The sequence below is a fragment of the Colletotrichum lupini genome, chromosome 4 (assembly GCF_023278565.1).
Source record: "Colletotrichum lupini chromosome 4, complete sequence".
NCBI classification, from domain to species: Eukaryota; Fungi; Ascomycota; class Sordariomycetes; order Glomerellales; family Glomerellaceae; genus Colletotrichum; species Colletotrichum lupini.
The window spans coordinates 6,696,891-6,710,835 of record NC_064677.1 but is presented as its reverse complement, the minus strand read 5'-3'; the positions used below and the strand labels follow the sequence as shown (position 1 = coordinate 6,710,835).

Here is a 13,945-nt window from a genome sequence, read left to right as displayed (position 1 = left end):
TACATCATCAGTGCCCCACCATTGAACCCCTCCAGAGCTAAAGTTCTAACTTATCGATAAGAGATACGCGAAATTGACCCACTTCGAGAGATGGAGCTGGATTATCTCAGCTCCGTCACTAGCGTCGTTGCCATGGCATCGGCCCCCAGTTGTTTACCCGAGCTCGATCTTGTTAGTCCCATGCAACCAAGTTCACAGCTTTGACTTGCAGTGCACCTTTCCCGGTCAACCACCACCAACAGCTCGGATACTAACATAGCAGGTTCGCGACCGTCGCTTTTCTTTGCCTCTCAACTTCTATGGATACATACAAAGATTCACTTTAATCAAATTCATTGCGTGTTGCATCCAAGATGTCTTTGGAGGCGGATAAGTATGAGGTGCTGGAGAAAATCGGTAGGCACTACCATTCATGAGCTTTTCACGTTGCAACCGACCAAAGAGCTCTTCACTAATCAAACAATCCAACAGGCCATGGTTCCTTTGGAATCATCCGAAAGGTTCGAAGAAAGGCCGATAACCTCGTCATGTGTCGGAAGGAAATCAGCTACCTCAAGATGTCGCAAAAGGAGCGAGAGCAGCTCCACGCCGAATTCCACATCCTCTCAACCCTCCGCCATCAAAATATCGTCGGCTACTACCATCGCGAACACCTCAAATCAACCCAAGACCTTCACCTCTACATGGAGTACTGTGGTAATGGCGATCTCGGTCGCGTTATCAGAGATTTGGCTGTCAAGGGTCAGCGCGCACAGGAGTCATTCGTGTGGAGCATTTTCTCGCAGCTGGTTACTGCGCTCTACAGATGCCATTATGGCATCGACCCTCCCGAGGTTGGCAGCAATGTGCTGGGCCTCTTCAGCACAGCTTCCAAGCCTAAGACGCCCCCGGGAACCATGACCATTTTGCATCGCGATCTCAAGCCGGAGAATGGTATGTTTCATCGCCCTATCAATCGATGTGACATGTGCTAATTGAGAACAGTATTCCTTGGAGAGGACAACTCCGTCAAGCTTGGTGACTTTGGCCTGTCCAAGATGATTCAGTCCCATGACTTCGCCTCCACCTATGTCGGCACACCATTTTACATGTCGCCCGAAATCTGCGCCGCTGAGAAGTACACACTCAAGTCGGACATCTGGTCTTTGGGTTGCATCATCTACGAGCTCTGCACGCGCGAGCCCCCATTCAACGCCAAATCGCATTTCCAGCTTGTTCAGAAGATTAAGGAGGGCAAAGTCTCGCCTCTTCCCAGCTGCTATTCCAGCGAGCTTATGGGCACTATCAAGGACTGCTTGAGAGTCAACCCCGACCACCGTCCGGACACTGCGCAACTACTCAATCTCCCTGTTGTGCGATTGATGAGAAAGGAGAGAGAAGTTGTTGAGCTCAACAAGGTCGTTCAGAAGAAGGAGGATTCATTGGCTCGCCGCGAGAAGGAATTGAAAGAGAGAACAGCTGCCTTCGAGGCTGACAAGGCCTCCGTCAGACAAGAGGTCGACAGCTCGCTGCGAAGAGAGTGGGAGGTCAAGGCGCGTCTCGAGATCGATCGGCAAATCAACTCAGAAATTGAGGCCCTCCGAAAGCGATTCGAGAGCGAGGTTCAGTCTCGTGTCGAAGCCGAATTGCAGAAGAAGACGATTAGCTTGGCTGCCGAGCCCATGCACGCGTTGGACCTCGCAACGTCGCAAACAAAGTCAGACTACCCGAGATCTTCCGTTGGTAACGGTAGCGGAGACGACGAGCTCTCATCGTGTACCGATCTCACCGATATCTCTTCAGACAGTCCTTTCACGAGCAGGAAGGCTACTCGCACCCCCTACAGCAGAGCCCAAACCATGTTCGTCGGCGGTCAAGGCACCCCTATGGATATCGAGATGGCATCCCCCTCACCTATCGCTATTGCTTCACTTTCATTATCACCTAGACGACATGCTGGAACTCAGGTGCCCAAGCTTAACAGCGGAAACCTATTCTCTGGCAACGCCGCTTCTTCTGGCGACCCGATGTGGGACGTCCCTCGTGACACCATCAGCATCGACTCCGACGACGAGGACATTGTTCCCTCCCCAACACGCAACATCAAGTCGAAACACAACCCTTTCACGTCCAAGAACCGTCCGGTCTTGATGTCTCAAAAGACTGCTCCCATTACTCGAGTCAAGCCTCAAGGATCGGCAACTGGTTTGAACCAGAACAAGACGCTGCCCTCGCTGCCTAACATGGCCTCGAACCCTGACCTCAGCCGCGGTCTCCGCGAGCGCTGTCAGTCGCCTAACCGCCGATTGAGTAAGATTCCTTCGGCAGCGAACCTGTCGGCTGCAAACGGCAGCGAATCTCCCGGCGGTCTTTCCCGCAAAAACTCTACCAAGAAGGATCAGGAGCCCCTCGGTAAGGTTGCGGCGAAGAACAACATCAAGGGCAGAACGCTGGTCGAACTCCAGCAGGCCAGAGCAGGAGGTCGTCCTCTTTCCGCTGTGATGTCTGGTGGCGAGAACATGAGCCCTAAGAGGGCGTTCAAGGATCGTATCGCGGACCGCCGGGCTAGTGGCGGCGAGCCTGCCGCGGTATGGGATCCCGAGCGGGACGAGATGCCCAGTCCGTTCCTGATCAGACGTAAGCCCATGGCCAGAGTCTAAGATCATTTCTTTTCAATTGGCATACAAGAGCGTTGGGTGGCGAAGATACCATAGCATGCACACGGGTCATTCATTGGTTGTTATTGTCGTTGCTCATTTATCACTCTCTTTTGTTCTGGCGGCACCGAAAAAAGTTGAAGGATATCTTCCGATGGAGGTAATTGTGGGTGTCTATACACAGCAATCCTGAGTCCCGGTGATGATCAGACGGGACTCTTGACTTTCACACTCATGAAGATGGATTTTGGAGGTGTTGGATTGGAACGGTACGGTGTTGCCGGACTCGGCTGGGGTTTCATTTTCGATGCAGACGTTGCCACGGCGTTTGGTAGATTGCTTTATTGGTTACCTGTACATGTTGCATAAGGGCTTTGCAGGTGTAGTTTTATCACGGACGAGACAAATATTCATCTTTTCACATACTATGTTTTGGTCTTCTCGTACAATGACGTTGTGAACTATAGAATGACTGATCTCGTTGTATTGGATACCGCATGCATATGATGTTACCCGCGCGTCAATAGTTGCCAACATGAATGACACGTTGACGAATAACTTACTATAACCGTATATGGTCCCCGTGGCATTCAAGCATGCTGTTCTGGTTTAGTCTCGTTTCACACAGGAAGAACTTCAAGACATCTGGGGTTGACCAGAGCGGCGTGGCCAGAACGGCCAGCCGTGTCATATTTCGCGCAAGACAATTCACATTCCAGATCGCTTCGAGATTCTACCTTTACGCCATGTTGTCTCCTTTGACTCGTAATCGATGATATGCCGATGATATGCCGCCCCGTAGATTCTCTAAGCGAGACCGAGAGCCCGAGACAACAAACGGCGGAATAGCAAGAAATATTGAACAATGTTTGCTTTTCGACGTTCGTTGTAAGCCTTTGGTAAGCATGCCGTCTCTGAGAGCCTGAGACCTCCCCTCCCCCCTCCCCTGGATAATAGCGCAGAGTTTATTGCAACTCACTTGATAACGAAGAACCCGTCCTACAAAACCGGCCGTTATGATGATCTCATCACTTTCGATGACAGAGGAAGTTTGGTGATGTTTCAATGAGACGTCCGTGATGCGATAGAGGGAGGGATTGAAGGGGGTGTTGCCCGAGTGCCGGGTCTTTACCGGCCTGCATGTCTCAGAGGACACCGGTCCGCATCCGCATAAGCGTGCGTTCTTCTTGCTGGCCAGAGTGTCTATCCCACGCTAGGCGATGCGCTGTGAGGAGGATCAGTAGGGGTTATGTGATATGTGAGGGGGAAGGGGAGCGGCACGGCGGCCACGGGGGACGGGGTGTGGGAGGAGGCACGGAGGGAAACGGGGGAGGAGCCTAAGAGGAGCACAGGAGGCAGAGGGGGCCGCGCTTGAGTACGTTTGCTGATCATCGATGCGCGGTCATCATGGCGCTGAGACAGACATGATGGACGACGTACGTGATTGCGGGCATTTGCTGCATTAGCTTCACCGACTCATTCTTTCCAACGACAGGCGGGACGGATATGGAGGGGAGTACTCCCTGCTGTTGATGGCCGATATCATCGCCGTCATCGCTCTGAGTGCTGATTCTGCGGGTGGTTTAGGGGAGTGTTCCGGATCTAGATATGAGCTTTTGCTTTTCCGAATGCCCTCTCTCTCTCTCCTCTGCCCTCGGTGTCTTTGTGCTCTCCACTTGCCCACGCGCCGGGGGGGTTTTGTTCACGGTGACATGGTATCGGGACACAAGCCGAACCCGGATTCTACCCGTGTATGGTTCGTTCATCAGCTCATGATGTTGGGGCCAGTGCGGTTTAGGCTTGGTGTTTTCTTGATATAATTGCTTTTTCTCATCTTCGCTTACTGCCACCCGCACCTTTACGCACCCCCTTACGCCCACATCAACCATCGGCGACCTGCCTGAGACCCCCAGCAAGCCCATCTTGCATACCGGGGAACCGAGAAAATCATGAAAGCACCGGGCACAGAGAGACTCCGTCTGCGGGAGAGAGACGCAGCTTGGCTTTTTGGACCTTGAAAAGCCCCGAAAAGAAGAAACAAGCACTTCTCCTCCGCTCGTCCAGCGCAAGCAGCAGGACCAGGGCGAAGCAGGCGCGGGCGGGACTTCGGGAAGCTCAGCGAGCGGGCAGGTTTGTTCTTTTTTTCTTTCACACTCTATTGTTGCCGTGTTGTCAACGACTTTGAGACACTTTGGAAGGACAGAGCTGACGAAGTGGTAGTCTAACTTGGGATAGTCCTCCGATGAATGGTACCTCAAAAGTTCAAGGTCAGACAAGGGGGTTTTACATTGCACTTGCTTTGCTTTGGCTATCAAGGCACGAGGCTACCGCTTTCGGAGGGGCTACGGCCAGATTTATCACATCGTTCGTGATCGCGATCTAGATTAGTGCTACGGTATCGCATCTCGTCTCTCGGGCTTTGGAGATTAGGTTTCTGGGGGGACAGAGAAACGGGCTTGGTTGATTCTTTCGGTGTTGTCTTAGCTCGTCAAGAACTAACGAGTAACTGTCTTATGAGCTGATGAGCAAGGGGAACGTCGACATTCCGTGGTCCCCGCCCCCCCCGTTGCGGTCAAACGATAGCCGTACTGGCGTTCTTCTGAAGGATTAGGACCAAACCGGTCATTGAAAGAAGAAGAGAGCTAGGCTGGAATCGATCTACTTTGAACGTAGGGTTCAGGCGAAGAAAGGCAATTCAGCTCTTCTAAACGCGGTGTCTCAAGCCGCGCGAAGTAGCTACGGCTTCTAGTCGAGACTGGTGAGCTTCCAAGGGCCAGCCACAACGGCAGCTAGAACGTCCGCGCCCACGAGGGAGCGGTTTGGCCCCTTCTTCGCTTCATGGTAGCGAGACATCCTGCGGAAACCCATGTATATCGTCCTTGGCCATCCCACCACAACCCCATGATCGCTGGCTCTGTCTTGCAAGTTTGTTGGCAGAAGCAGAGGAACAGAGACCGAGAGAGATAGTGACCACTGTTTAACTCCATCGTTTTGCATTACTAGAGGATTGCCGCAGTACATGTAGACGCTACCCTGCCCTCGAATTCCGCACTGTTTAACCTTAACCCTTTTCTTACTTATCCTTTCCTCTATTCTACCCTCTCCTTTATTAAGAAATCGTTAGAATTATAGTTTTAATAGCTTATTAATAAGCTAATATTACTATTTAAAAATAAATAACTTATACTTATATATAAGTACTAAGAGTCTTATTATTATAAAAATAATAATAAATATACTAAAGTATTTAAAAAAGCTTTTTAATAAATTTTTAATATTATTTAAAGTTATAATCCTCGAGCTATAAAAAAAAGCCGAGGTATTATATTAATACGGCCTTATTTATTTTATTAATATTAATAATAATCTTTTTAATATAAAATATATTATTAATACTCTATAGCTACGTTATTATACTTGATAAATTATACTTAACGTTAATAAGGATTTTAATATTATTTTTTAGTTTATTTTTTAGTTTATTTTTTAGTTTATTTTTTAGTTTTTTTATTAAGGCCGTTATTATAGGGTTAGTTTAGTTATTAATATTTCAATAAGTATTTTAACTTAATTCGGAGGCTCTTATAGCCCTTAAAAAGAGGTTTTCAAGGGACTTATAATTAGACTTTTTACTTATTATAAATAAAACTATTATAATTAAAATTATAATACTAATTATAAACCTTAATAATAAGTAGTTAGTAATATAATTATTATTATTTTATAATAAGCTTAAAAAAGTATTTTAATTTAAGTACTAAGTAAGTATTATACTATTTTATTAAATCTATATTCTTATACTTATAACTTAGAAAGAATTAACTTTCTTTAATAACAAGGTACTTAGAGAGAGATAGTGACACAGTGAGCAAGAGAGACAATGGCCCAGTAGCAGCCTACGAAACGAACAAACCCCGGACGTTTCTCCGCTCCAGTCGAGACATTCCAGTGTCTCTCCGGCTGAGAAGACGTTTCTTTTTCCCCGGATGGCCCTACCGAGAACAGAAGTGACGTCCGCGTTGCGGGATCGCTAAAACTTTCGTTTCTTGGGTATTGCAAGCTGCATGATGCAGCTCGCATGCAGCGTGCATTTACAGGGCACGGAGCACCGCGGGAAGCAAACAATACTGTCCAAAAGATTGCATGTACGAGCACGTCCGCTGTAGGGCAATTCGGGAGAGAGAGAGCAATATCTCGCCCTTTGTTGCTTATTCCCTCTACCTTTCAAGGGGAGGGGGTGGGTATCATCCGGCCTGAGAGGTGTTGCTGCTGCTGCTGCTGCTGCTGGACTGGACTGAAATGGATGATCGACATTCAACATTAGCTGCTGGCTCGGACTGAACCCCAGACCAGACGTCCCATATGCATACATTCCCACGTCTACTACGGTAAGAACTGGGATAAACGCGCAAAGCAGCCAAAGGGAGGGCTCCGGAGAAAGAAACCAAACGACAACCAGACCCAAGCTCGACAAGCAGCAGCAGCAGGCCCGTGATGCACTGCGCAGGGGACACGTCAAGGGGAACCCGCAGCCGCGTAGCCGCTTCCTACGACGAAAGCTCGGAGCGCCGTATGACCCCTTTCCGGGTCGATCTTTCAAAATGTCCAGGCTAGAAAGGCGCGTCTGCGGCACAGCGGCGCGGGAAAGGGGGGGGGGGGGGGATAAACGACGTTAGAACGGTGACCATTCATGGGACGGGAACAGGCTGGGCTTGACGGACGACCAAGAGGATCGCCACCAACCGCGGACGTGCATGGTGAGGGAATCACCACACCTTTTTTGCTTTGCCTCAGCACGGGGAGCAGTCTAATCTCGGGCCGTGTTACGGTTTCCGGTCATGGTTATTACGGTTACCCTCCTCCTCATCATCCTCCCCTTCGAAGGAATGAGGAGACGTTTGAAAGACAGCACACGGGATTGGGAAAGCAATACAGCAGCAGGCGCAGAGGACGTTGGGCTTGGAATTTCACCACCGACAACGTGAACCGTTCAGCCCGCGCCGTCCGCCCGCTATCCGCCGTTGACGGGATGCGAAAGTCTCGTTGGCCCGGGTTCTTCTTTGGGGTTGCTAACTTGCTGCTGCCGCGTCGCTTCGGCTTGTTGCCGTGTGGCTGCTGACTATTGGAACGTATGGAAATGCCACCACACAGACACACACGCGCCTTACATCTCCCGCCAATCACTCCTTACGTCGCCAGCCCTGTAAACGTTGCCATGACACTAAGGCTTCTAGACTCCAGGTTCGAAGCATGGAGTCATTGATTGTGGCGCCTGCGGCCGCGGTAATTGGGGACATGTAAGGGCGTTGGGATGGGACCTTTTGACAATCTAGGCTTTCTTCCCAAGACTGCCTCTGGTTGCCAACTGCCTAGGAGGCATGGCAGAGATTCGAAGAGGAACAACTAAACCAGAATCGATGGTAAAAGAAAGAGAGGTATGGATGGCATACGGGATACGGATGGAGGCCATCGGAATTCTTGGCCCCCACCCTCAACTTGAACGAGACCCCCCTTCCACTTCCTCTGAAAGACCGAGCCAGTTGGAGGCAGGGCATATTGGCAAAACAGGCAGGCAAGTAAAAGTGGATGAGGCTATATCCTGCGAATGCCGCGGCCGGCAGTGAGACTTGTGACTGGAAAAGGCCAATGGGCCGAAACCCAGACGAGGTCGAAGGACCCTCTTGACGAGCGAAGATTTGCGAGCACGATCGCACCTTGTGGGCTGTCACATTTTTTTCTGCTCTCTACTGGCCTTACAGGCCTGCAGATGACAGAAAGTGGCTGATAGGGGGAGGGTGGAAGGTTGGAAGGTGGAAGGATAACTCCGTCCGGCTCTCTCGCGTGTCTGCGGGTGGTGGATTCTCTACTTCACAGCTGCATATCACGAGCCTCTCTGCGGAGCATCTACCCATCTTCATGTATCGAGTACGGAGTACACGCCCCTCTTGTGTGCTTGATCATCGCCAACGAGTATCTCGTGCTGAGTGATTTTGCCTCTTGGGCTAACGACTCGAGTTTTGTCCTGAAGCGTTCCAGCGGAGTCTATCATCGTATAAGGTAGGCTAAGGAGGAGGAGAAGGAGCGGCAGCAGCGATATAGGAGACCAACGTGGATGCGTAATGAGATGTCTGCAGGAGGAGAGCGAAAAGAGGCGGGGACCGGACTTATGGTGGTTGACGTGCTAGTCACTTTTCCGACACACCCATGGCCATGCGTTGGTGATCACCCAAGTGATCTCTGGTACGGCAGCCACGGAGCGCATATGCGGCGTCTTCCATACGGATACTTCCATTTTGCCCCATTCCCTTTCTTCGTAGGTAAGAAGGAGGTGGTGTCAAGGATCTTCACAGAGATGGGGGGCCAAAATGCCTAGGCACAAGGTGCGAAGGGGGCCTCCTGCGGAGTAGACGCTCTCCGGCTCCTTTGGCTTTGTGGGCATCGCGCCATATTACCTGTGCCAAGCGGGAATGAACGTTAACTTCCTGTAGGAGGCGAGCCTTGGACCGTTGGGGTGCCACGATGCCTGGGTTCTTAGTGGGTGCCGACAGAGGGGAGCCCACGGGAGATCTCGAGGCGTGAGCCCACGAAGTCGGCCAACGAGGACGCGTTCTCCTCAATATACGAAAGGGTGGAGTGGGCAGCTTTGAACGCTAGACCGGCCGAGATCGAGTAGAGAGAATTGGGCGGGACAGAGTTGATGTCAGTACGCATGGATGGTACTGGGCTTACGAAGTTACGGCGAGTTGGTTTCATCTATCTGCTGGAATGAAGGTTGGATGAAGGGCTCGAAGGATGCTGATCGTCACTTGTTTCGTTCTTGGAAGAAGAAGAGTAACTTCCAGGAGACACCCAGACTTCACCCCTTCCCCCCTCCAAGTGGACTTTGTATGACAGCATGCGCGGTGGACGGCAGACTCCAGACTGCTGGATCCGCTCGGTCAGGTTGTGTTGGACCAGGAAGCCAGGACCATGGAAAGCCCATTATTCAGTTCCCTCGGAGGGTTTTTGTCACCGCGATGTATCTCGCCGTTCCCACCCACTGAACATGCTCATCTCCCCTCGTCAAATATTGAGTTTCCTTCGGTATTATGCCTTCGGGGAATCGGGAAGACGCCTGCGATTTGCAAGATCCTGGGAAATGATCCTCTGAATCGCGGCACCTCACAGCTTACCCCCCTCACAGTCCCACGATTTTCGATATGTATGCAAGCACAGCCTCGCTGCCTCTTTCTTGCTTGCCAGGGTAATATGGAGAGGGGAGCAGCAGCAGTACTCGGTACGCCGAATCGAGGTTGAGCTCGACTCGGAGGCCCTCCCGTTTGTGTCATGAAACCTGCCTCTGCGTCTCCTCTTCCTTTTCTCGGTCAATAGTCGTGATCGTATTTCTAGGTGGGTTGCGTAGTACGTATCGTGGACGCAACGCTTCTGCGAGCCCACAAACGGTCATGGAAAACGTGTCTCTGCTGGGATCACCCCTTTCTCTTTGAAATCCCGGTCTACTCGTCGAGAAGGGGGATGGCTGGATAGGATATGTGGACTGTGTGGACTGGGTTTTTCTTGATATGCATCCACTGAAGCTAAGGCAGTTCCCTGCGAATAGAGTCCACAGAGGCAGATACGTTGAGAGTTCGTAATGTGAGCCGTCTCCTCTTGGGATCTTTTTCTGCTCGCCCGTCACCATTTGACGTACGACTCCAATTTTTACCCAACCTTTGTCCGGTGTCCAAGATGCCTTGTTCCCAGTTGCCAGGAAGGAGGGCCCCAGATGCTCGGTACTGACGGAGCCTCGCCCGCGATGAACGACGTCAAGGTAATTATTGGGCGATGATATTCTGCCAGCACCTGCCGATATCCCGCCACTAAGTGTGGCTGCGGCCGCTCCTGCCTCCGACCACGGAGCCCAGCTACCCATACCTACCCACTTACCTACCCACTTACCTACCTACTTACCTACCTACCTACTTACCTACCTATAACTACTACTTCGTTAACCTCGCCGTCGCTACTACTACTACTACTACTAATTAAAGCTATTCCTAACGTTAATATACTATAAAAAGAGAATAATTACGAAGTTAACGATCCCTTTATTTATTAATATATTATTAATTATAATAATTACGGTTACGTAAAGTACGACTACTTACTTTACGGTTAGTGCTTTTTTAGCCTACTTAAGGCTAGAGTAGTACTTAACGAGGCTACTTATAAAGCTAGCTTTATAGTCCGAATTATTTAGAACCCGGCTATTTTGACTATATCGTTTGGCTATTTTGACTATACGCCACTATTAGAAAATTTCTACCAGCCGCTATAGCCCGCCTCGAGTGCTAGCAAGTGGCAAAAATTTTTCCACTACCTGCCCACTTCTACTTCTATTTCTACTACGTACCGTTAATTAAACTTAGTAGATTTCTACCTACCTACTTATAACTAATTAATCTTAACTAAACTACTACTACTACTACTGCGCTACTATTGCTACCGCCGCTACTACTAACGTCGTAATACCTCTCGAATTACTAGTTAAAAATCCTAACGGCTACGATACGTATAAAGATCTTCTCGTAGATATTACTTCCTTTATAAAAGCTTAAGGATTTATAATCGTTAAGTGCCGCGCTTTTAATTACTATAACGGAGTTCCTTTTTAATTCGACCTTTATTACGACGTAAGTAGCTATAATCTACCGAGCTCTACGTACCTCCGAGAGATATTTATAAAAAAGAAGGACTATAAGTAAGTAGCTAAGGCTATTAAGTTAAAAACTAAAAGAGACCGTTAGTACTTCGAAGTATAAGTTAACCGTTATAACTACGAGCCCTCTACCGATCCTATTACTTATCCTTCTTATTATAAGCGCTTAGCTTAATAAAATAAGGAAATTAGTTAGGCCTTCTGAACTACGACTACGGGTAGTCGTAGGGTTATTATTATAATATCTAAGAGGTATTTAGACTACCTATTTAAGTATAAGGATATTAAAAACGATATATATATAAGAGATTAGGCTATGAGCACTTAACTAGCGAGGCTATAATATAAGTATAGGTATATTATAAGACTAAAGCTTATAGAGTCCTTTATAAGGGCTCTGCTTCTTAAAAAGTTCTTTTATAATAAGATCCGTATACTAGTCGCTAAGTTATTAGCGTCCTATCGCTAGCCGTATCCCGAATTTATTATAATTACTCCCCCCTTATATAACTTTAGTCCCTAAAGTTATTACGTAATATCTTCTTTTAACGCTAATAATAAAGCTATTAACGTCGTTATTCGTAATAAATTCCGTAAGGCGTTAATAATATCCTTTCTTACTTAAGAATAAGGCATTGCTCCTATCTCCTTATCTAACGGATACCTTATTATTATTATTTAGTAATAGCGCGCCGACTAGTTACTAAGTTAATAATATATATTCGTAATAAAGTATTCCGACCGTCGTAATATATAAGAGCCCGCCTAACCTCGCGGTTATTATTATTACTAGGCTATTAATTATAATAAAAGATTTTTCGTCCGTTACTAGTCGCATATTTACTTTTTCTTTCTTCTTTTTATTCGGCAACCGTTTTATAAATTCTTTCTTATATAACTATACTTTTCTTTTTATAATATTCTAATTCCGTATCGTTTCTTAATTACGACTCTCTTATTATACTATCGCTAAGTATTTACTAAAATATTTACTATTTCGCGCATCTAGGACATACTTAATATAAAATATAATCTTAAAAAAAGCTTTTATAATCTCTATAGTAGTGCTCCCTATATACGCTACTTAGCTAGTCTATATCGTAATATTAACGAGCTTATTTATATCGCTAGCGCTTACGTTACTAAGTATATTATTTATTAAATTAATAAAAAAAAGTGTTTTATTATAAGTCGTCGAGTCCTCGCTAATCTGATATTAAAATATTAGCTAACGATATTTCTTAAGTTCTTAAAGAGCTATATAGCGCCGCTTAGTTTATTTAGAATACCCTTATAAAGTTCTATAATACTAAAGAGTAAAGTAGCCTTAACTCCTATAAGCGCGGCCGCGTTCTTTATGCCTTTAGTTATATTACTAGCGTATAAAAAAAAGTAGCTGCTTATATTACTAACCCGTTAGCGGGTAATAAGGTAAAAAAAGTCTATTTTAAATAGGCTACTCTCTAAGAGCTCGCTACTAACCGCGAGTATTTAAACTTATTAATCTTAATTATAATAAGTTATTAATAATCGTTTAGCGAATTTTCTTCTTATTAACTTAGATTTCTCTTCTTAAGCTAGTATTTTTAATATTAATAATAAAACTAAGATTATTTCTCGCCTTAGTTATCTCTAACTAGCTTACTTTCGTAATAATAACCGTACGACTGCTCTATAAAATAACCTCGACACTTTAGCTTAGTACTATAAAGAGACTCTTAAGGGCGTTACTATTACGCGTATTTAGGAGTTTCCTACTTTCTCTACTTTTTATAAACGCGTCGCTAAGTTTTTAATAAATAAAGTACTTACTTATACTATTACTATATATAGTACTACCCCTATTTCCCGCGGTCCCGAGACTCGGACTCTTATTAAGAAACGTACTCTTATTACTAACTATATTCTTAATAATAATAACGAGCGGGACGACTTTAGGTTTAAGTTTAATAAGTCCTAGCGCGAGGATACTAAATTTAAAAAGCTCGGTAGCGACTTAGAGAATTCTTTTTCTTAGCGTCGTAATAAGCGCTACTACCTTAACGTTAATAACTTACTAACCCCTACTTATAACGCTCTCTTTAGTATAAATAAGGGTACCCTAGCCCTTAGTCGTATTACTCTAGATCTTAATAAAGCTAGTATTATGCTCCTCCTATTCTAAGTAAAGGCTCTATAACGGCTTAACGAGGCTATTACTTATACTAAGGTTAAAGCTACGGGTTATAATAAATAGTTCGACGTTACTAAGTTCCTTACGAATATTAATATTACTAAGGTCCCTTAGCTCAATTAAAACTACGAGAGCGTCGCTTTAAATAACGTCCCCCGTCCCCGACCCGTCGCTAATAATAATAGCGTTACGGCCCCTATTTCGCCTCCTACTCCGCCTCCTATTATAGCTCCCGTTATACCTCCTATTATAGCTCCCGTTATACCTCTTATTATAGCTCCCGTTATACCTCTTATTATAGCCTCTAATAATAACTAAGTAGCGAACGCTCTACGAACTATTATTACTAATATATATAATACTTTGCGTAACTTTAACCGCCTCCCTCTTATTTATTATAATATTAATAAAGTTAACGGCCTTACTCTAAGTAGTTAG

The 13,945-nt window shown here is 46.5% G+C and overlaps 4 protein-coding genes across 4 annotated transcripts; 1 reads left to right on the top strand and 3 right to left on the bottom strand.

Moving 5' to 3' along the window:
* Nucleotides 1-353: 353 nt before the first annotated feature.
* CLUP02_09084 (uncharacterized protein) lies at nt 354-2,639 on the top strand (the record flags this gene model as incomplete). The annotated part of the gene is made up of 3 exons (XM_049288065.1): nt 354-396; nt 472-933; nt 985-2,639. The coding sequence occupies 3 exons, from the start codon at nt 354-356 to the stop codon at nt 2,637-2,639; spliced, it is 2,160 nt and encodes a 719-aa protein (XP_049145209.1).
* An 80-nt stretch (nt 2,640-2,719) lies between these two features.
* On the bottom strand, nt 2,720-5,657 carry CLUP02_09083 (uncharacterized protein; the record flags this gene model as incomplete). The annotated part of the gene is made up of 11 exons (XM_049288064.1): nt 2,720-2,825; nt 2,869-2,975; nt 3,063-3,198; nt 3,261-3,550; nt 3,616-3,762; nt 3,849-4,049; nt 4,109-4,195; nt 4,343-4,532; nt 4,603-4,740; nt 4,791-4,944; nt 5,393-5,657. 11 exons carry the CDS (start codon nt 5,655-5,657, stop codon nt 2,720-2,722), a joined length of 1,821 nt encoding a protein of 606 aa, XP_049145208.1.
* A 1,845-nt stretch (nt 5,658-7,502) lies between these two features.
* CLUP02_09082 (uncharacterized protein) lies at nt 7,503-9,347 on the bottom strand (the record flags this gene model as incomplete). The annotated part of the gene is made up of 9 exons (XM_049288063.1): nt 7,503-7,755; nt 7,857-8,005; nt 8,087-8,350; nt 8,394-8,481; nt 8,545-8,678; nt 8,745-8,764; nt 8,839-8,921; nt 8,985-9,166; nt 9,222-9,347. The coding sequence occupies 9 exons, from the start codon at nt 9,345-9,347 to the stop codon at nt 7,503-7,505; spliced, it is 1,299 nt and encodes a 432-aa protein (XP_049145207.1).
* A 42-nt stretch (nt 9,348-9,389) lies between these two features.
* On the bottom strand, nt 9,390-10,548 carry CLUP02_09081 (uncharacterized protein; the record flags this gene model as incomplete). The annotated part of the gene is made up of 4 exons (XM_049288062.1): nt 9,390-9,569; nt 9,649-9,750; nt 9,826-9,948; nt 10,078-10,548. The coding sequence occupies 4 exons, from the start codon at nt 10,546-10,548 to the stop codon at nt 9,390-9,392; spliced, it is 876 nt and encodes a 291-aa protein (XP_049145206.1).
* Nucleotides 10,549-13,945: the final 3,397 nt, after the last annotated feature.